The sequence below is a fragment of the Colossoma macropomum genome, unplaced genomic scaffold (assembly GCF_904425465.1).
Source record: "Colossoma macropomum unplaced genomic scaffold, Colossoma_macropomum, whole genome shotgun sequence".
Classification (NCBI taxonomy): domain Eukaryota; kingdom Metazoa; phylum Chordata; class Actinopteri; order Characiformes; family Serrasalmidae; genus Colossoma; species Colossoma macropomum.
This window is the reverse complement of record NW_023494804.1, coordinates 13044115-13065037: the sequence shown is the minus strand read 5'-3', so window position 1 is coordinate 13065037 and position 20923 is coordinate 13044115. Positions and strand designations below refer to the sequence as shown.

Genomic DNA, 20923 nt, shown 5'->3' with positions numbered 1-20923 from the left:
TGTAATTGGTTTCAGCATCGCTTAAAAGTGTTTTGTTGCCATCTCGCAGCTGCTGTGTAAACACTGCTTTCTATTTCCTGGAGAGTGCTCTGTTTTCGCACATGCGCAGACTGAGAAAAACAAAAGAAATCAGAGTAAGGGTATAACGTTACATGCACTAAAAACACAATTACTGAACTAAAATCCAGCTCTCTTTGCCAGATTTCTAGGCCTTAATCTGATCTAAGAAATAGGACTATGCTGTTCATGACTACTTGAATATTCAGATAAACACAGAAATCATATTATGATTGGATTATTAAGCGCATTAACACACTCAGTGCTTGCAAAGCTCACCAAACTCTCAAAAGCGGTAGTAAAATTCCATTTCCCATAGTATGGACCCTGTAACTAAATACAAATTAGGTGCCCTGAGACAGTCACCCAGTAGCAAACGCATTAAAAAGGGAAAAACTAGGCTATTTGGTGTCTCTGTATCAAAACACATTTCAGAAATCTGCATAAACGCATCATAAAATAATATTGATATGCTAGCAGATCCAAACTGCACATTTACCAACTGACCTCTAGGGGGCGCAGGACATTGAAAGCGTTTCACCAACAACAGGGTGCGACTGGAAGCAACAAGTCTCTGTTATAACCGTGCCTTTGAAGATTTTTATAGCTTTACTGTTATTGAAAAAAATACACCAACTCATTGCACTCAATTGTGTCTATTTGCTGTGCCTGTTGAGCTTGACTTTTGGCCTGCTCCCTCCTGTTGCCCAGCCTAGTAGTCCTTAAAATACGCTGTTAAACGTTAACATCTAAGTTGCGTAAGTAGCATCTGTTTACAGAATGTCTTTTCGTGTGAAATATGCATTTAAGCAAGATAGGTTATAAGGAAACGAAGCAGACTTCGGTCCACCTTAAAATGTTTTGTTTGTGAAAAACATGGCGCTACGTGGTGCTGGCGAAACCGAGCGCCCCGCCCTCAACACGATGTTCAGCCGTTCGCCCCCAACACTGACAGGAACAGGGCAGTCAAGAAACTTCGGGCTGTCAAAAACAGCAAACATTGTTCTGGGGAGACGGTACCGAAGTCAATGACTACGTTAGCCCTGTGTAGTATTCCGTTTTAAGAGTTTAGCCACGAGCCGAGGTCGGTTCGCATTTACAAATCTTCTTGTGAATACCCAAACATGTCAGGAGAGACGAAATTTGTGAGCCCCTTCCACAGACCCCACTGTTTATCTGCAGCAGCACCGGCGGGGAAGGCGAAACTAACGCACCCTGGCAAAGCCATTTTAGCTGGTAAGTTCGTCTCACATGTCTTGTTTCTTGAGGTCATTGCTAAGTTGTATTTTAAAATGAGTATACCCCGATGTGCAATGAAACCTTGTCTCTCAGAAGGCACATGTTGTTTTCCTTTTGCTTGCTGGACCTTTATAACGTGCTTTAGACAATTGCAGTGGTTTCATAGCTAATAGCAACACAACTGGTGCTCTCAACAGGACCCTAAACCGTCTCAAATAAGCAGCAGCACAGAACAGGCAAGTATCTGGTGTGTTCTGGCATGTAGTCTTTGAAGAGTGAGTCTCTTTACTCTTTCGTGTTCTCTTTAAGGGACCCTTAAAGGTGAATTCCAACGATTCTTCAGAATGTTTGTAGAATTCAATCGTAGAGATGTAAACAGAGTCATTAAGAGTGGTTAGATGTGAAATGGAGTATGTATAATGTATAAAATGTGTAAAAGTATACCGACTGATTTGGATATCTAAACAGTGGTGGTAATAGGAATCAAGGGTCACGATGTCTACAATGCAAATATATAGCCATATTATTAACTACCCAAAATTACCAGTGAACCTACATGTGTTTACTGAGGTTTTAAATGTAATATCCACTATGGTAACTGGTAAATCTGGAAAAAAATTCTTCTGGGTACTTTTTTGCTTTACTACACCCTACGTAAACCTCTTTGCCTTAAATAAATTTTGTTCTAGACCAAACTATATTTCAAAACTGTCATAAATTAATGTCTCAAACAACAGGCAACATTGGTAACTATTTGACATAACTTTTTGTGAGGTGGCTTTTTCGAAGCATTATATGCTTTGGACACCTGGTTCTTATTACAACCACTGTGAACAACTGACTCAGTAAGTCTCTCTACAGTGGATTATTTCATATAAAACGACTCTGAATGGCTTTATTTAAGTCTTAACAATTTAATTATGCAAAATATTTTGAAAAATCGATGCAATTCTGCTTTAATGTGTTCTGAAAAAGTAACTCAGTATGAACTGTCTGTATTATAACTGAAAGTTAAATGTTTGGCTTGAACACTAATGAATGGTCCCCAATACAGGTAGCAAATGACTGAAATCCTTGTTTTATCCTGAATTTTACTCATTATGGAGTTATTTTTTCTGTTGTATGCCCATTCAAAAACAATATTTCCAACCTTACAAGTTTTATTTGATTAATTTCTGACTTCCTTTTCTTTCTATACATAACATTAGGTGAGCAGTGGTTAATTTTCTCCATTGTCCCTATTTTTATTCATTTGAAAAATGTATAATAATTGGGTTTACACCAAAGTACGTAAATGTTGCTCCATGTGAATAGTCCTCTGCTTGGCTAAAGGTGGAAAAATAAAACAATCAGGTCATGGTGCCAATATCACCACATAATGTATGGGCAAAGTGTTATTTTTAAGTTAAATGTTTAAGTCTATTCAAGTATATTTAGAAATTTTCAATATGCAAGATATTCCCAAAGCCTTAGTTGTCCAACAAATAATTTAATTTCTTTGTCCCATTTTTTAAGCCCATAATTATGACATATGTGTTCTAAGACAAATGCCTTTTCATGGCAGCGAGCGTCAGCAGGACAGCTCTTTTTCAGTTCCGGCTGTGTTGCATGACCTTCTCCTAACCTCTTTAATAGTCCATTTGATTGATTGAAGTTTGTGGATGCATGGAAGACCAAATGGCTTTATAATGGAGACTGGTTTTGAAAACTAGAAGAACATACATAGTGTATGGAATGCAGTTTGTTAGTTATTCAGCTGAATAAATTGCATGATCTGTGAATGGATGCCATCATTGGTGTTAACACTTCATAATACAATGCTTTTGTTCACCTTTTAAAGGAATGCATTTTTTAAATGCACTTACATTCCTAACATTGAATGAGGGGACCACTTGACATTAAGCAAATCAGAAGACTGTAACCAGTTGCCATTAGCTTTCACTAATAGCTAGCTACGCTAGTGACCTAGCAACGTTCTAAAAACATGTTCAAGGCATTTTTCTCGGATGTCATTAGACTCTGCTGTCGTGATCCAGATGTGGGCACTCTGAAATGAGCTGTCCGCATTTGTGGCCCAGTGAACCAGTGACTCAGCACAAAAAGAGACGTCATAATTTTCTGGTTTAGCCAACACACAAGCGCAGTGATTGGAACAAACCCACGGGGCTCCTACAGGTTTGCAGTAGTGTTTGGCTGTCTATTCATGTGGAAATTAACACTAGTTATTCAAAAGATGTTCACTCTTTGCCCATATTACAGCTTCCATCTACTTGGGAGACCTGCTTTCAGTTTTTCAAAAAACTATGCCGGGATATTTTCACTTGCTTCTTCACAATCCGAGTAATCCCATTTACATGTTTAGACCAATTTAGACATCCATCCATAAAACCTTTCTCCATATGTCCAGTTTTGGTGTTCTAGTGCAAATTTTCTTTTTTTTTACCCCCTGTTTCTTTTTCTCAGTAATGGCTTTACAGATACACATCCCTTTAGATTCATAGCACTGAGCTGTCTTCTCACAGTACAAGGATGGACAGACACACTTGCAGATTTTATCCAATCTGAAGCAAAAGTGGAGCGTGATTTTTTTTTTTTTCTCCTATCTCTCAAATATGTCTATCTGATGATGACAGTTGTGCTGGTCTGGCAGGTCTTGCATGGTTGTTAGGAGTCCCATTTTCTCTGTATCTGTTAATAATTTTTTGAACTCTAGTTTTGGAAACTGTTATTATTATTTATTTTTATTTTTTCAATATAAAGAAAAGCCAAACAACTCCTATTCTGAACCCAATCCACATCTACATGAGACTTGTCAAGAAAAACGAATCATACTTTCATCACAGGACATAGGAAAATTGGGTTACATCATTCACAACCTAAACGCATCATACAACTAAACAAGCAAAAGGGACTTTGCTTTAGATATTGCATTATTCCATGTATTAAGAGTGCTAGGGGCTTGTTGCTAATTCTTGCAGATGATGGCTAACTTTTTTTTTATTTTCCTTATTTAAGTGTATTATCTCATATCTAATCTCAACAGAAATATCTCCTTTAGCCATTTTGCACATGATGCTCATGAGAATGAAATGTGCGAGGCAGCTTAGTAGAATTTGGGTTGTTGCTTGTGTCAGTGACAATTTTGGGAACATCTTTTGTTAGGATGCCACAGCTGTAACTAGTTGGTTTTAAGATTGGAAGGATAGAAGACTTAAAGTGGCAGTGGGGTGCATAAAAGTGTAGGCAAACAAAATACTGATAGATTTGGTATTATAGTGTTGGAGGCTTTTGTGTAATGTTTCCTGTCTTTTTTTCTGACAATGTTAGTTTAATAACTTTGACCATTTTGACTGAAAATTGAACCAATAAAAGGGTGGTCTCTGACTTCTGCATGATACTAAAGCCTGAAGCTGGAAGTTTCTGTATTTGCTACTTGCCTTCATTAGTCTGATGTGTGTTGCACTGGGATAGCTTAACTTGCCAATAACCTTTGCTCTCACGCTGATAGTCAGAAGTCAGCAGGGTTTTAGCTAATGAATAATACAAAAGGAGAAGGACTGCTGGTTCTCTAATCATCCCCTGACCCAGGAGCTCCTTAAAATGCAACCGCATATTGAGATTTGATTGTCTGACTATAATGAATGTTAGCTGTTAGCGTGTTTGAGCAATCTTTCATTCTACCCCACTTTTCACACACCACTAGACAAGCCTGCAGAGCAGGTCGGAAATCTCCTGCTTCATGTCTTTCAGAGATTGCTCCGCAAATACCTGTTAAACAGGTATTCTGATACCTGCAGAATTTGTGTTTTTTGTGAAAAACCACAACTCCATCACTCTTGGGTGTAATATGAAGTGTACATGCTGATTTTGTGGGGTGGGCATAGTCTTGCAGGGCCAGTTGTGATCCCATAAGAATACACTTCTGGGAAAAACTTGTTAAACCTATGGTGTCCGTGCTCTTTTATCGTCTATAGTACAATCAATAACAAAAGAAAAACAAGCAACCTAGCCAAAAGTTATCATTAGCCAACAGAATTTTTACTGCAATAGTAATGTGTTCTCTGCACACATCTACATGCTTAGTTGAGAGTTCTTTGGGGGAACTTACATTATGTCCATCAGATTAACAACGGGCTTGTTGTCTATTGGACAATGTTGATAGATGCACTGTCGTCCCCTGGTTTGAGCTTTAACTTCATGAGATGTTGGATTGGTTTAGAAATTGCCCAGAATTTCTCATGGTTGTCTAGATGTTCTTGTTATGGCCTTGTGAGACTAGGGTGGGCACAGAAATGATTATTCACAAAAGAGTGTTTGTTGCAAAATTATTAACACTATGTAGACTGAATATTTTGTATTGAGGTGCCAAAACTTGGCAGTATATGTGTATCCACACTTTTTAGTTACAGTAGTTCATAAGCTTCAGATTCATTGTTCAGTAGTCAACTAGCCCTCAAGACCTTTGTTATACAGCCATGGAATCTGGTTATGATGCAGTATCCAAATTTTAAGAGATTGAAACATTCTTTTTAGGTTGTGAGTGCCATAAGTGCCTGATGTCTGAATGCTACCATTTGTCTTAAAGCAAGATGAAATATCTAATTCAGTGAATGTTTGGGCCTGTGATGTTGGCCTGCTGCTATATACACTCAGATACACAGGTAAACCTGTATTAGGCTAACACAAATAGCCTGTTCTTCCAAACAGTGAATGATGTGACTGCAACTCTGTCAATAAAGCATGCTAAAATATTTAAGAGAATTAGTTGTTACTAATAACATTAGAATGATCAAGGCACATGATGAGCTAAGTCATTTTGAACATGATGATTAGTTGGTGCCAGACATTGTGGTTCCAACCTCCCTCCTGGGGTCTCTAGAGTTTACTGGGAGCAGTTTGATAAACAAAACATCCATTGAGTGGCAGTTCTGTTGGTGAAAACACCTTTTTGAACGTAGAGGCCAGAAGAGAATGGCCTTTTCAGAATGACCACAAATATTCATGTAACAGTGCTGGCTTTTCAATAGAAGTGTGTAGAGGAGAATCCATGAAAGCAGAGTTGAACAGTGAGGCAGATGGGCTTATAACTGTAGACCATGCCATTGGTACATCATCTGTTAGCTTGGAAAATTATGGGGTGGGCACATAGTCACCAAAACTGGATGATTGAAGGTTGGAAAAACATTGTCCGGTCTAATGAATCTTAGTTTCTGCAAGGTCACGTGTCAGGCTCCAGTCTTCGCGAGCCAAACACTGCGGCACACTGCCTCATTAAACATACCTGATTCAGCTCATCAGCTAATTAATAAGACCTTCAGACTGGATTCAGTGTGTTAAATGAAGGTAATTGTAATCTCTGCAGCACCCAGGTAGACATGCTTAGGCTAGGTTCTCGAAATAGTAGAGGTCAGGATTTAATATAACAGCATGAATCCATGGATCCATTCTGCCTTGTGACAAAAGTACAGGCCAAGGCTGGGCACATTAGGCCAGTTAAAATCAGTAGGCATTATTTTAATGTTACAGGATGCATCAACATTACAGACATGAGAACAAATGAACAGTGAAAAAGATGGCAAGTCCGGAAAAGAATTGTTGTGGAATTATTTGAGTTCAAAAACTGTCCAAATTCAAAAATTGCTTGTTGTGCGTGGACCCTGGTGATTGCGACTTGTGATACTTGTAATTCAAAAAATGAGTAGACGGTAGAGAAAATGGGAAACCTAACAATGGTGCTAGACCTGATAGACCACCAAAACTATCACCATCAAATATGAGAAAATCAAAGCTCCACTCTTGCGTCGGCTATGAAAACATGCAGGTGTTTCTATCCGTCCTACCACTGTGAGAAGACAACTCAACTCTGTGGGTCTAAAATGATGTGCTGATAGCTTGATAGCTGTCAAGAAGCCGTTTTCTGTGAAAAGGATATAGACAAAAAAAAGAATATTATTTGCGAGTCAAACATAGCAGCTGATGGTGTTCTCAGAACAATGGACTGACCACCTTAGAGTCTAGACCTCAACATCATTGAATGTGTTTAAGATTACTTGGATTGTGAGAAACAGAAAATGCAGCTGACTTTTAAGATTGAACTTTGGAGGCGTGGAAAAATATCCCTGCAGATTTCTTCAAAAAACTGAAAGCAAGTCTCCTGAAAAGAATGGAAGCTGTAGTAAAGGCTAATGGGTGGACATGCTAAATATTGAAAAAGGTGACATATTTAGTTGCAGAGGCTGCTGTGTAATTTTCATTTTCATTTCAAAACATGTCCTTAATAGCAGTTTTGACATAAAAGTCAACAGATGAAGAGTGGTTTGTAACTTTTGCAGTTTGATGCAGTATGTCAAGCACTTAATTTTAATCCATCAGCAAAGAGTCTGAATTCAAACAATGCATTTGTTTACACTGATCAAATCTTTCCGTGTTTGCCTGTATTTGTGTGGCTAGATAGATAATAAGCAGTTTGCGAGTGGTATGTAATTAACCGTTGCTGTGCTGTAGCAGGCAGGCGGAATTGCACTGAGCATGTGCTAGTGTTTGAGAACCCAATAATTTTTTCATATCCTGTTGAGCAGCAGGACCTGTGGTTTACAGACACACCTCTTCAAAGCTGGAGAGAGGCCAAGTGGGCAGAATCTCACTGAGCCAATAGCAGCCAGTCACTCGCCCCCTTGCTGTTTGCTGTTTCACTGCAGATGCACAAAGCTGACATTTTTAAGGAGGCTCCTGCTAATTGTGATTGTCCTCTAAATGCCTATGAACTTATGCATGTTTACATTTTCAGCTCAAAAATCCAACGTTTATTTGTGTAATTATATGGATATTAGTACATAACATGGTTAATATTAACTAGTTTGAATGCTTTATTTTGAATCATGAAAATGACTTAAATTATGTATTGTATTTACTCATCCACTTCCATACTGTGTTTCTTATTTGTTAATGATGGTTTTTACTTGCAGATAGGAAAGTGTAAAATGTAGGGATTAACCATTTTAATTGCAACTCTTGTGAAGGCCTCTGTCTGTTTTTACAGGTGGGATTGCTGGAGGGATTGAAATCTGCATCACTTTCCCAACAGAGTATGTGAAAACCCAGTTACAGTTAGATGAGAAGGCAAACCCCCCACGCTACAAAGGCATTGGTGTGTCTCTGTCTCCTTTCAAACCTGTCTCTCCCTGTCTGTATTATATTACACCTGAAAGGTTATCATTCCATCCCAAAAAAGTAAAGTTTTTAAAGGAATAGTTCAAATTTAATTAGCACTATTTCCCTCTTACCCCAAACAGTGTCCTCTGAAGTCATGCATCATTCTGAAGTCAGTGTCATGCTCATATTAGGTACTCCGGGTCTAAGCTGGTTTTCCCTATAAGATAAATGAACAGAGTTTTCAAAAGTCATGGCTGTTGCACCCTGTGATAAACAGAAATGTTTCAAAGCCAGTATGTTTTGTTGAACGTACATGTACCGAACTATGAATATTGCTATGTGCAAGCTAACGCTGCTGCACATTGAACTGACATCATAAGACAGGCACCCTTGCCAAAATACCTCATACAAACCAGCAAGCTTTGAATAGTACACTTACTTACTGCTACTTACTTACTGCTAAACAACCCTGTAGAGGTTCAGAGGATCCCATGACACTTGGGTGTGGGCGTGCACACAGGATAAAATGTATTGGCTTTTGAGCATTTTTGTTACCACGGCTACATTCATGCTAAAGCAAGCTACCACTGCTGTGCATTAAAATGGCGTCACAAGAAAGTAAGTCTACTATTACACTTTAACATTGTTAAATACCAACACCAGCTGCTCAAAGTGTGGACTACTACTGTCAACGCAACTTAACAGCCACGTTTGTAAAGCTTGCTGGTTTGTGTGGGGTGTTTTGATGAGGGAGCCAGTCAGTTAAATGCACAGCATTTTTAGCTCGCATGTAGAAATATTTGTGTTTTGACAGCCATGCTTTTTCAAAAACTGCATTTTTCTCAGAGAAACCTTGCTTGGATCTGGGGTTAATTGTATGGTCATTACACCAACTACAAAATTACATACACATTCAGAGTTATATAGCCAATGGCCAAGACATGTTTGGTGTCTGAAGTTTCCTTCTTCCCTGGAGCTATAAAGCCAGTGTAGGTAAGGGAAGCATCTATCCCACCAATTAGAATCATGCAAAAACTGCATACCTATATCATTACACATTTGCCTCAAACTGGATTATGTGCTTTCTGGTACTGTGTGACATGCTGTTATATACACACCACCACCACATCAGTGCCACTGCTGTGCTGAGAATGATCCACCACCCACATAATATCTACTCTGTGGTGGTCCTGTGGGGGTTTTCAACATTGATGAATGGGGTAAAAGTGGGATAACAAAGTATGCAGAGAAACAGATGGACTGCAGTCTGTAATGGAGAACTGTTACGTGCACCTGTATGGTAGGTGGAGCTGATAAAATGGACAATGAGTGTAGATACAAGGTAGGTGTATCTGATAAATTGCTCAGTGAGTCTAAAACAAATAAAAAACAGTAGCATCCTGAACATTGTCTGAGGAATATTCTGTTTTTTCTGAGTTTAAGGCAAATGTGTGATGATTTAGGTATGCAGTTTGCGCAGTCCTAATTGGTGGAGCTCGAGATTTCTCTATTAGTTAGCTTGTTAGTCTTATGGCTCAAGTCCTAAAGAAGCAAACTTCAGACACCAAACATGTCTTGGTAGATCAATTATAACTGAAATACATGGAAAATTGTGTAAGTTAGATTTTTTGCTATTCATTTAATACTAACTAGGACACCTTGTTTTATTAAGCAATTACCAGCCATACTGGTGTTAAACTTGTGTTCTTAGAGCTCACCTGCATTTTAATTATCTAAAAATGTTCCAAAAGTGCCTAGGTGGGGACAGTGCCAGCGTTTATGAAGGAAGCGTGAGCGTGTTAAGTTATAAGTACAAAGTGCGGCGCTAACCCCTTTCTGATATCTCCAGCACTCATCATAGCTTTATCAGTGTTCCATAGTCCCTGGACTTTGGAAGGTAACCCCTCTTTCTTCACAACATGTTTGCCAGCACTGATTGTTCCCATGTGGAGCTTCTGTGTCGCGGCTGTTGACCAATAGATTTGTCACGCTCTCGTGTTGCGTTTGATCAGCCTTTGGCTGAGTGGTCTACCCGGTGATTTGACGTAATCATTGATTTACCACTCGAGCAGCAAACTTTTGCGAAACAGCTGAGCTCTGGAGATATATTGACTCCATAGAATAATGAAACACTAGGATGGCGAGTAATTGTTCAAGTGCACAAGGTGTCCTGTTTTGCATTAAAAGAACAAAGTGCGCACAAAAAAAATCTAATTCATGCAGTTTTCCTCAAATGTAGACAACTGATCAGCAAAGACTTGGTTGGTGTCTGAAGTTCTCTTCTTTAGCATTACACTGAGGCTACAAGGCTTATGTAGCTAACAAACAATAGAAACGTATACCACACCAGTTAGCAGTCAAGCTGTTAGGTAATCTCAGAAAGATTTGTTGATAGTTTATGACATTGTATGACATACGGACATGTATAAAAATGGACAAATGCATGCACACAAATTAGGCTTCAATGACTGATGGTAGTGTCTTTAGCTATATTGGACCCCAAACAGTTCTTGGCTTACTGAGTACATCTGGGACTTGGGGACAATTGTAGAAATTATTATAAATTTTTTCCTTTGCTGAAATATCTCTTTAAGACAAACCTGGGGAGAAGAGGTTTATTTCATAATGTTTAATGCAAAATCGCCATGGAAAAACTCTTTTCTCATGGAGAAACTTTCTCTTTCGTTCCTGTCTCTTGCACAGTTGATTGTGTGAAGCAGACAGTCCAGGGCCATGGGGTGAAAGGCTTGTACCGGGGCCTCAGCTCCCTGCTTTATGGTTCCATCCCCAAAGCAGCTGTGAGGTAAGCATGCCATAGGTTTTCTTTTTGTTTATTGTTTTTTTCAAGCTGCACTGTGTAAGTATTTTTCGTTAAAATTAAAAGAACTCCGGGGGAAGAAACACATTGAACTATGGTGTGCCTGCGAAGCTGCATGTCGGCCTATAAATAAACAAATAAATAATATAAAATCTATTCAGTAAAGTAAATCAATAGCAGATAATGCCTCATAACTTCTCCTCATCTCCTCATGCAAGTTACAAACTGATGTTAATAGGAGTAAATGTAGCTTGTTTAAAATCAGAGAAGGATAAATGACTAGGCCAGTGCCCAGGGGCCTGTGGCTGCTAGGAGACCTCAATGAGTACAAGGCACCTCAAAGACCCAGGACAATCTGCTGCAAATGTAAAAAATTAGACAAACAATTATCCCAGTAATATGTAAAATAAATCATTCCCTGCCATTCGTATTTTTTATAGCTGTATTACTGGCCTTCGAAGATGCTTGATTACTTGTAAGAGCATAATCTGCCCCTGCCTAAGATGGTAGTTGGGTACTATTAAAGGACAGATTCATCTTTTTTTTTTTTTTTTTAAAGTCAGGTGGAGGTAAGACTCATGAACATTGCATCATGCCAGAAATAAGTGAGCATGATGTCTAGGTACATTGTGGTGAAATCTGATGTTGGTGATGAAGTGGTAAACATTTGACTAATAGTAATAGTTTGGTGAAAAAACTAGTCTAGCACCCAAATCATGTTTGGTGTCAGTTCATTACACTGGTTTTAAAGTATTGTGGAGCCAGCATGTCTAAATCATCGCAAACTAGCCTCATGCCATGTTGAGATATTAAGTAGTTATTAAATAGACTTATGAGGTTTCTGATGCTGTATGACATACTGTTATTGATCAGATTTGACAAAAAAATTGCGTTGTTAAAAACAGTAGTATAAGCCATCTTGAAGCTTAAAATTTTGTCCATACTTTTTGACCATACTTTACCATCTTTTTTATAGACAACCATAGCATAGTTTGGACAATGCTTGGTATACATAGTTTTCCATTACTTGGTTAATACGTTAGACTTGTAGTTTAGTGCAATTTGGGATAAGGGGAAAATTGAGTAAATTTATTTGTTTGGCTCACCGGTTGCTTCATGAGGTCACTCTGAGAATGCTGTATCTTCAGGTGTTCCCCTGTCTCCTCAGGTTTGGAGTGTTTGAGTTTCTCAGTAATAAGATGAGGGACGAAGCTGGAAAGCTGGACAGCACACGAGGGCTGATCTGCGGCCTGGGCGCAGGTGTGGCTGAGGCTGTGGTGGTGGTGTGTCCTATGGAGACAATAAAGGTACATGAGAAGAACATTGAGAAGTCAGCATCCATACTTCTCTACTAAGCCATCAGTTATGCCATGGCTAACACATGCATCTTTTCTATAGCTCCAAATGAAGGGAAGTCAAGTTATTTAAAACTACAGAGATGATTTAGATCTGCTTAAATAATGTGCATGGGGTGGCATAGGAGGCTTTGGGGGCTGGATTAGAAAAAGCAGTTCTCTTTACATTTGATGACTGTGAAAATTTATTGTGAAAATATACATAAGTAATTGAGAAATAGAATCACAAGTAACATTGAATTAGTAGCTTTAAAGCTGTGGCCTAAGTTTTGTTTTATCTTCTGTTTCAGGTCAAATTTATCCACGATCAGACCTCAGCCAACCCCAAGTATCGAGGCTTTTTCCATGGTGTAAGAGAAATAGTCAGAACACAAGGTTTGTAAAGTTTACCTGCACTGCCATCTATTGGAGATGAAACAGAATGCAGTTTTTCATTTTTACAGAACTAATTTAGACTGTTTACAGATCTAATTCAGGATATATTGTTATTTAAGTACAAGCATACCCAGCATTGTGTTTCTTTGTAACTTAATTTTACAAAATCTTTTGAATATTAATATGGTCAGTAACCCTGAGCTGGAATAGGGAACTATTGTTTCATTTGTGTGCTCATCTGGTTTCTCTCTAAACTATTTTATAAATCAAAATACTTACTCCACTCTTCTGGGAAGGCTTTCCACAAGATTTTGTAGTGTGTCTATGGAAATTTGGGCCTATTCAGTCAAAAAGCATTTGTGAGGTCAGATGTTGGACAGTAAGACCTGACTCGCAATCCATGTTTCAGTTCATGCCAAACCGTTCTCTTGGCATCTGTCAACTCGGTTTTGTTTATCAGACTGCCTCATAGAGAAATGTGATTCATCACTCCAGAGAACACATTTCCACTACTCGAGTGGAAGCTTGACATCACCCATTGCACTTAGCATTAAGCTTGTGTGCAACTGATTGGACATGGAACCATTTTTTTGTGAAGCTCCCAACACTGATGTTACTTCCAGAGGCAGTGAGTGATTCAACAGAGGATAGGTGATTTTTACATGCTTCGGCAGCCACACTCTGTGAGTTTGCTTGGTCTGCTGGTTCTTTGCTGAGCTGGGAGGCAGCTGTAGCTAAAGTGCACAGGATATATTAAACAAATTAATAAATATGTCTCATTACACCTAATTACACACATTTACTCAAAAACACAGTGCGAAGACTCCACAAATAAGACCAAGAGCCGAGAACATCAGCTCATTCACATTCAGTTTAAATAAGTCTCTGAACAAAATAAATGGGTATCGATTATCCATGTTCAAGTTCTGCAATTGACATTCATTCACATGAGCAACATGTGATGAGTGTCGAGGCCATGTGACTGTCACACTCCTACTTGCTTTGGCCCCAATCGATTATGGGAACCTAAGAGAGCTAATTTTAGAACAAGTGGATCTTTATAGTAGCTAATGGACACAGACTGGTTTAACTGGGGTGGAATGTCTACTTACTTTTCCTAATCTGTGACTTTGTAATCCAGTGTTTTATTAGTGTAAACATGCATTGTTCTGTTCTTTTCTTAGGCCTTAAGGGAACATATCAGGGATTGACAGCAACAGTATTGAAGCAAGGATCAAACCAAGCTATTCGTTTCTTTGTTATGACCTCCTTGAGAAACTGGTACAAAGGTCTGTACTTAAGTTAATTATTTACTATCTACATGCACAGTTTTTAGCAACTGATCTGGCCCTACACTGAGTTGCCAGTTTAGCCAGTATATTTATCATGTAAGGACGCTTATCTATTATGTATAGTTTGCCTATTATTAACTGACTGTTGCTGCACAAATTATCAGCCTCTTTCTACGCTCTGGTGATAACAACATGGTAGTTGCATGTTAGTGTGTTGTGTTGCTTTTTGACTTAGATTTTTTTTTTTTTCACTAGTTCCCAACCAGTATGCTGGCTGGTAATACTGGCCGAAATTGATGACCCGTGGTTGCATCAATATCGGCAAAAATATTAGCATAGTCCAAAAATTAGCTTCCTTACATAGGCGCACCATCACCAGGGACCCTCTCAACAAGAGGGTGATACCTTAGAGAACAGTGCCAATAGAGAATAGGAGCTCAAAATGAGTTACCACCTCTTTAACTATATGCCAATAATACAGGCTGCACTGGTAAATTTGAATGCAAACCTCACTTTTAGCATGACATGTAATACACACAAAAAACTTTTTTCAATGGAGAGAACTATAGGAAGGAAAAATAGGAAGATGAAAAAAGATGAAAAATAGGAAGTAAATCAACAGAAACCAAAACTGCAGAAGAATTCTGCGTAGGCTCACATTGGATCTCATTCACCAATCTTCCTAAATTTTTCAAAAATGTGTTCTTGAGAAAGGTCCTAAGAATAAGCCTGCGTCAGATTCATGACGTGTTCTCAAACCGCAGAATTGTTCGCACCTTTGTTCTCTTGAATGCACGTAGATTCTTTTCCTACCTAAGAACAAATCCCACATAAGAGAACATTGGTGAATATCAGAATCTTAATAAAACCTCATAAGTGGGTTTTAAGAAGAAATTTCTTCTTAAGAACAGTGGCTAAATAAGGTTCATTGTTATGATATATATGTTATTTAAAACTTTGGGTTTCTGCTATTTACAGTTGCAAATGTTAGGGCATCCCTGGTCAAATGACAAGTTTTGTTGATTTTCTAAGTGAAATTAAGTTTACACATGCTCTACAGAGAACACACTTCTGCACATTTAAAGGCACAATTCTTGTTCATTTGCTAAACTAAACATATTACAAAATAAAATAAAACTTGAAATGTGGCCCATGCAAAAGTTATGGCGCAAATGACTAGGTATCATGCACTAAAATGATCAGAAAATGTTCAAATTTTTGCATACAGCTGTATTTGAGTTTAGGAATGTGAGGACAATTAACATTTGACAAATGACAGTGAACTCACTCTAAACAATTTTATCAGTTATACTTAACAAAAACTGTTACTTCATTGATTACATAAACAATTTTAATAAGTTAGACTCTAAAATATCAATATCAAAATATATTGTTTGATATGATCGCTTATTAGAATATTTCTCTCCTTAAAATCAGTACCAGTCACACAATTTTCATATCAGTCAGGCCCTAGATTTTACACATTTTACAGCCAATGTTGAGAATAGTCTGCCTACCAGAAATGCAGACCACAGGGGGGGAAAAAGCTTTAGAGCTTTATTGTGTATAAATCTTCTGTGACTTTAGTGGGTGTAATGGTAGCTGTGCAAATTGTGGTTAGAAAAATATTACTATATTATTATTATAATATTATTATTACCAATATGGTTTACAAGGTTGATGTGTCTGTCTAATAATGGCTAGTAAATGTATATAGTGTTTAAAACCCTCCCACAACACTGCTGTGCTTGATACACTCGTACAGCTCTATGCAAATGTTTAAACACCTCCAGTTTAATTACGGTTTGTTTATTTTTTTTAATTGAAAATAAGTTAACATCTTCTACAGGTAAGAAGCTTAAATATAGCAATTTTATAGCAATATAACATAAATATATAGCAATTTTTCTGCTAATTTTTGTGCTGTTTCTTTATATGCTAAGTTATAACATATTAGAAAAAAAATGAAACACAAAATATAAAATGTGCCATAACATTGGCACAGGCTACATTTTGTGTTTTTTTTTTTTTGTATGTTTTTTGGTGGACTGGCAACCTATCCAGGGTGTTTCCTGCCTTCTGCCCAAAGACTGCTGGGATAGGCTCCAGCACCCCCTGTGACCCAGGAGGATAAAGGCTTAGAAAATGTTTGTTTGTTTGTTTGTTTGTTTGTTTGAATGTGTTAAATTCAGCAAATAAACAGTAATTGTGCATTAAAATGTAAAGTTATTCAACGTATTACCTTATTTTCTAAAAGAAAATCAACAAAACATGCAATTTGGCCAGGGCACTCAAACTTTTGTAACAGTGCAAGACACAGTACCATGTCAGTGTCACTGCTGTGCTGAAAAAGGCCCTAAGCAATACCTGGTCTTGTAGTCCTAGAGGTGGATGTTGTGGCAAAAGTGTAACATCATGATGCTGATGAGATTTTCTCAATATGTGATATACTTCATGATTTTAAGTGTTTCTGATCAGTTGAAACAGACAAAAAAAAGAACCAAATTACTATGAATATGGTGATTTTTATTGAGTTTTACATTATAATTATTTAACTTTAATTATATTTTGTAATTTATCATAATTTTATCTTATTTATGTAGTTACTATATTGTTGTAATTTTAATGGTTTATTGATTTTTTTTTTTCTATTTACTACTATATTCATAATTACTTTTTCTTCCTCAATCTTCCTCAATGTACTCAGAGTTTAAATAAAGGTTGATTGATTGATTGAATGCTTCACGCAATGCACTGCACTAAATCCAATGGAAGAGGACTAATTGTACTCTTTTTCCTAATAAAACATACAGTTGTTCAGTGTTCTTGGAGTATTGTAAGTGTATGTAATGTTGCCCAACCCTAGGTGGTCCTTTCCCGTTTATGTACGGGATAGAAGGTGACTGAAAAAAAGTGCAGCAATAGATGGATTACCAGGATTGTAAACCTACAAAGTGCACCTATATCGTAGGTGTGCCTAATAAAATAGTCAATGAGTGTAGTTGCAATTTAGGTGTACCTAATAAACTGAGTGTCTTAGGCTGTAAACATGCAAGACTGAACAAACATATGTTTATTTCAAAACCAGGTGACAACCCCAACAAGTCCATAAACCCTCTGGTGACTGGAGTGTTTGGAGCCATAGCTGGAGCTGCCAGTGTATTCGGAAACACACCGCTTGATGTGATTAAGACTAGAATGCAGGTGAGTTGTGGTTATATTAGTTTTAAAGTCTGTGGTGCTCTAAATCTAATTTTTCTTCGTATGTGAAAATGATATCTCCCCAGCGCCTCAGCTTGGGGCCATTAAAATGGTGGTTTAAAGAAATAATCCATGATTTGTGGTTGGCGGCTTGGAGTGTAATCAAATATCTGTCTCTAGGGTCTAGAGGCTCACAAATATAAGAACACCATGGACTGTGCCATCAAGATTATGAGACACGAAGGACCAGCAGCGTAAGTGAACACGTCCATGCTGGCACTGAGCATGCAGTTACACAGTAACACCTAGCTAGTTATTAACTATACAAGCTAGGAGATACCACTATAATCCTATGTCTGTGTTCTAGGTTCTACAAAGGGACCATTCCGAGACTTGGTCGAGTCTGCATGGATGTGGCAATCGTGTTTGTGATCTATGAGGAGGTGGTGAAGGTTCTTAATATGGTGTGGAAGACGGATTAAAGCAGAGAGAGCACTGTGATGCAGACAGAGCTTGGTGAACATGGCCTGACCTTCACAGCATCCCAGTGATGTGCCGCATGGGAACATGCAGTCAGGAGGCCAAATATGTGCTTAAGGCAGTGCATGTGCTCACAAGCGGCAAAGCCAAGTGGCTGCTAATGTACTAAAGTAGCCCATTAAAATCAAGACAGAGAAAACATTTCCCCAAATAATGTGAGGCACACAAATACTTGAAAATTAGCTAATAGGAAAATAATTTGCTTTTTTATTAATGAGAATCATTAATGGGAAGAGCAAAAGAAAGGCTTAACTCATGTTTTAGCATGAAAAACTTGGCTTTTTGGTGTCGTTTTAAGGTGTTACCCTTAGGATTTTTTTTCTAAAATTATATTACATTTACTTAGTTGATTTCTGTATTAAATGTGATGACACTAAAACATATGAAACGTATTGAAGTATAACTATATTAGCAAGTTCATCATTGCTCAAAAGTGTGGCAAGTTACTACCATTACAAAAATAGCTTATTACAGCTTAAAGATGCTAGAAGCGCTAATAATGAAGTAAAGCTAATGAGAACTAATTAGCTTAATTAGCCTTTTTCAAACCACAGCTTTGCAGAGTTTGGCAGTTTGCCTCATTAAACACCTAATTCAGCTCATTAGCTAATTAGCAAGACCTTCCTAAGTTGAATTCAGAGTGTTTAATAAGGGAAAATGCTAATCTCTGCAGAGCTGTGTGGCCCCAGCAGAAATTCTGTTAGTATTTTTTGCTAACTGGCCTCTATTAGCTTTTATTCATCATTAGCTATGTGAGGATTTTAAGTATTGCTTAAAAGTGTAGCTACACTCAAAAATGTAGTAATTAAAGTAAGATCAAGCACTTTCAAGCAGGTTAGGCAAAACCAAGGAAATGTTTAAGTGGAGTTACACTGTTAGCTTTTTTTTTTTTTCTTCAGATTATGCTAGTGCGCTAATTTGCCTCTTCAAGTGATTACTTGCGTACTTGCTAATTTTAAGAGCCTGATTTTTGCCACAGTCTGTAGGACTTTGATCCAAAAACGCACAAAACATCTTGAAACAGCACCAAAGCCTTTAATTCTCAGAAACACAGTCTCCTCAGTACCTCCAGTAAATATGTGCACTTTTAAAACCTTAATGAACACGGTACTAATTTAAGAGAAGTAATGAAATGCAACTAAGTGCCTAGACCAGTATTTACTAGTGCTCATGATCAGCATGTAGCGTTTGTCTGTATGCCATGATTATGTCCTCGTGCACTAATATGGCATAATCAAAGTAGTGCTAATTTCTGAAAATAAAGAATATGATGTGTGTTAGACAACGCGTGTACCATTGACAGTGACCAAAACACAACTTGGAGGACTTCTGGCTGCTTGAATGAGCGCGGGATAGCTTTTAACTCATACTGGCTTCATGAGAGATACAAAATATTTATTCATGCTAAAGAGATTACCAAATCTGTCCAGAATGTTTGGTTTGAGAAGTGGTTCATGGATCTGAAATGGCCTTAAATTATATGCTGCTTTTGATTATTGCTTTTCAGTGTCACTTTGTTTATCTCTTCTCCTACCTCAAGAAATCCCCAAAATATACACAAAAACTAATGAGGGAGAAAGCAGATGATATCTCTCAATACAGGGCACAATAGTGTCTCCCTGACATTACTGACATTTTACATAGTACACTAGGTATACAAATATCATAACAGCTCATTAGTAGGAATTCCTGTACTTGCATTTGAAGCTATAATGGGAAAAACAGTACAGTTTTACCTGACAAATGTACAAATGATTTTGTTTTTGATTTGAGTCAGGATGCAGAAATGTTAATGTGTTCTACTTAATGTTACGTCTAATATGGGAGAATAACACAGTGCGTTCAGTGTTTGTTGAAAAGAATATTCGTGCCTAATTAATATCTGCTTGTCTATGCCTTGGAAATTGTGTTAGCGTTAAGCTCTCGATCATGTTCATTATGTTTAAGAGCGCTCACTCTCTTCTTGCCAAATATATTTAGTTCTCTATGATTGTCCTTGACCCATCTGTAAAGCTTTGAATAAAATGAGTATATGGTCATGTTGTGAAAGCACAGAAAATAGTGATTTCGAAGAGGAAACGGGAAACAAACTGGGTCACCTGTGAATATAGCAATGGTTTTGTGTTTCCATGTTTGTCACATATCTTGGTTTGGACAGTATGACTTATTTGACAGAAGTCTGGCAGTGAATGTAATGAAATATTCTTGATGTATTTGTGGCCCATAGTAAAATAATGAGACTGCGTATATCTACACTTTTAATTTGTATTGCCATATTTGTTTTTATTCAATCATACAATGTGCCTTTACATTATGTTCTTAATGTTCAATAAATCATGGTGGCTGGACATGAATATGGGAAGTTCTTTTGTTCTTCCTCATTTGTCATTCATTGATTTGTTTGGAGGGGAATTAAACATGGTTATTTAGAGTGTTCTGGCATGAATGTGCCAGAACTGTCCACAGTGGTGGTGATGGGAACCAGATGTCTGAAGTGTTTAATGCCTCTAAAAGCTACCTCACAGGAAGTTATCACATAAGAAGGTTACGAATATGTTGCTTGATGCCTGTTGCTTGATTCTTATTGTACTCTAATTTTGACACAATCTTTTGGGCTGAAATTTGAAAAAAATTAATTTCAAATTCAAGTGTGGCAAAATAATACTCAACGAAAACATTTTTAAAAAATTATTTATCACTAGTTTACTATTGTCAACACTGCATATAAAAACTCATAAGACACGTGTAGGTCCAGTGGTAGTTTCGGGTAGTTAAAGAAACGCTATATTTGTGTTCTAGTCATTGTGACCACTGGTTCCTATCACCACCACAAAGAAGATTTGAGCTGGGCTGGCAAGTTTCTTGAAAATGGAGCATTTTACTTCAAACTACTC

At 37.7% G+C, this 20923-nt stretch overlaps 1 protein-coding gene across 1 annotated transcript; it reads left to right on the top strand.

Annotated features, from left to right (window-relative positions):
* The first annotated feature begins 829 nt into the window (after nucleotides 1-829).
* slc25a1b (slc25a1 solute carrier family 25 member 1b) lies at nucleotides 830-20383 on the top strand. The gene is made up of 9 exons (XM_036594615.1): nucleotides 830-1293; nucleotides 8336-8443; nucleotides 11152-11251; nucleotides 12435-12573; nucleotides 12912-12996; nucleotides 14181-14285; nucleotides 17377-17492; nucleotides 17670-17743; nucleotides 17857-20383. The coding sequence occupies exons 1-9, from the start codon at nucleotides 1182-1184 to the stop codon at nucleotides 17969-17971; spliced, it is 954 nt and encodes a 317-aa protein (XP_036450508.1). The 5' UTR covers nucleotides 830-1181; the 3' UTR covers nucleotides 17972-20383.
* Nucleotides 20384-20923: the final 540 nt, after the last annotated feature.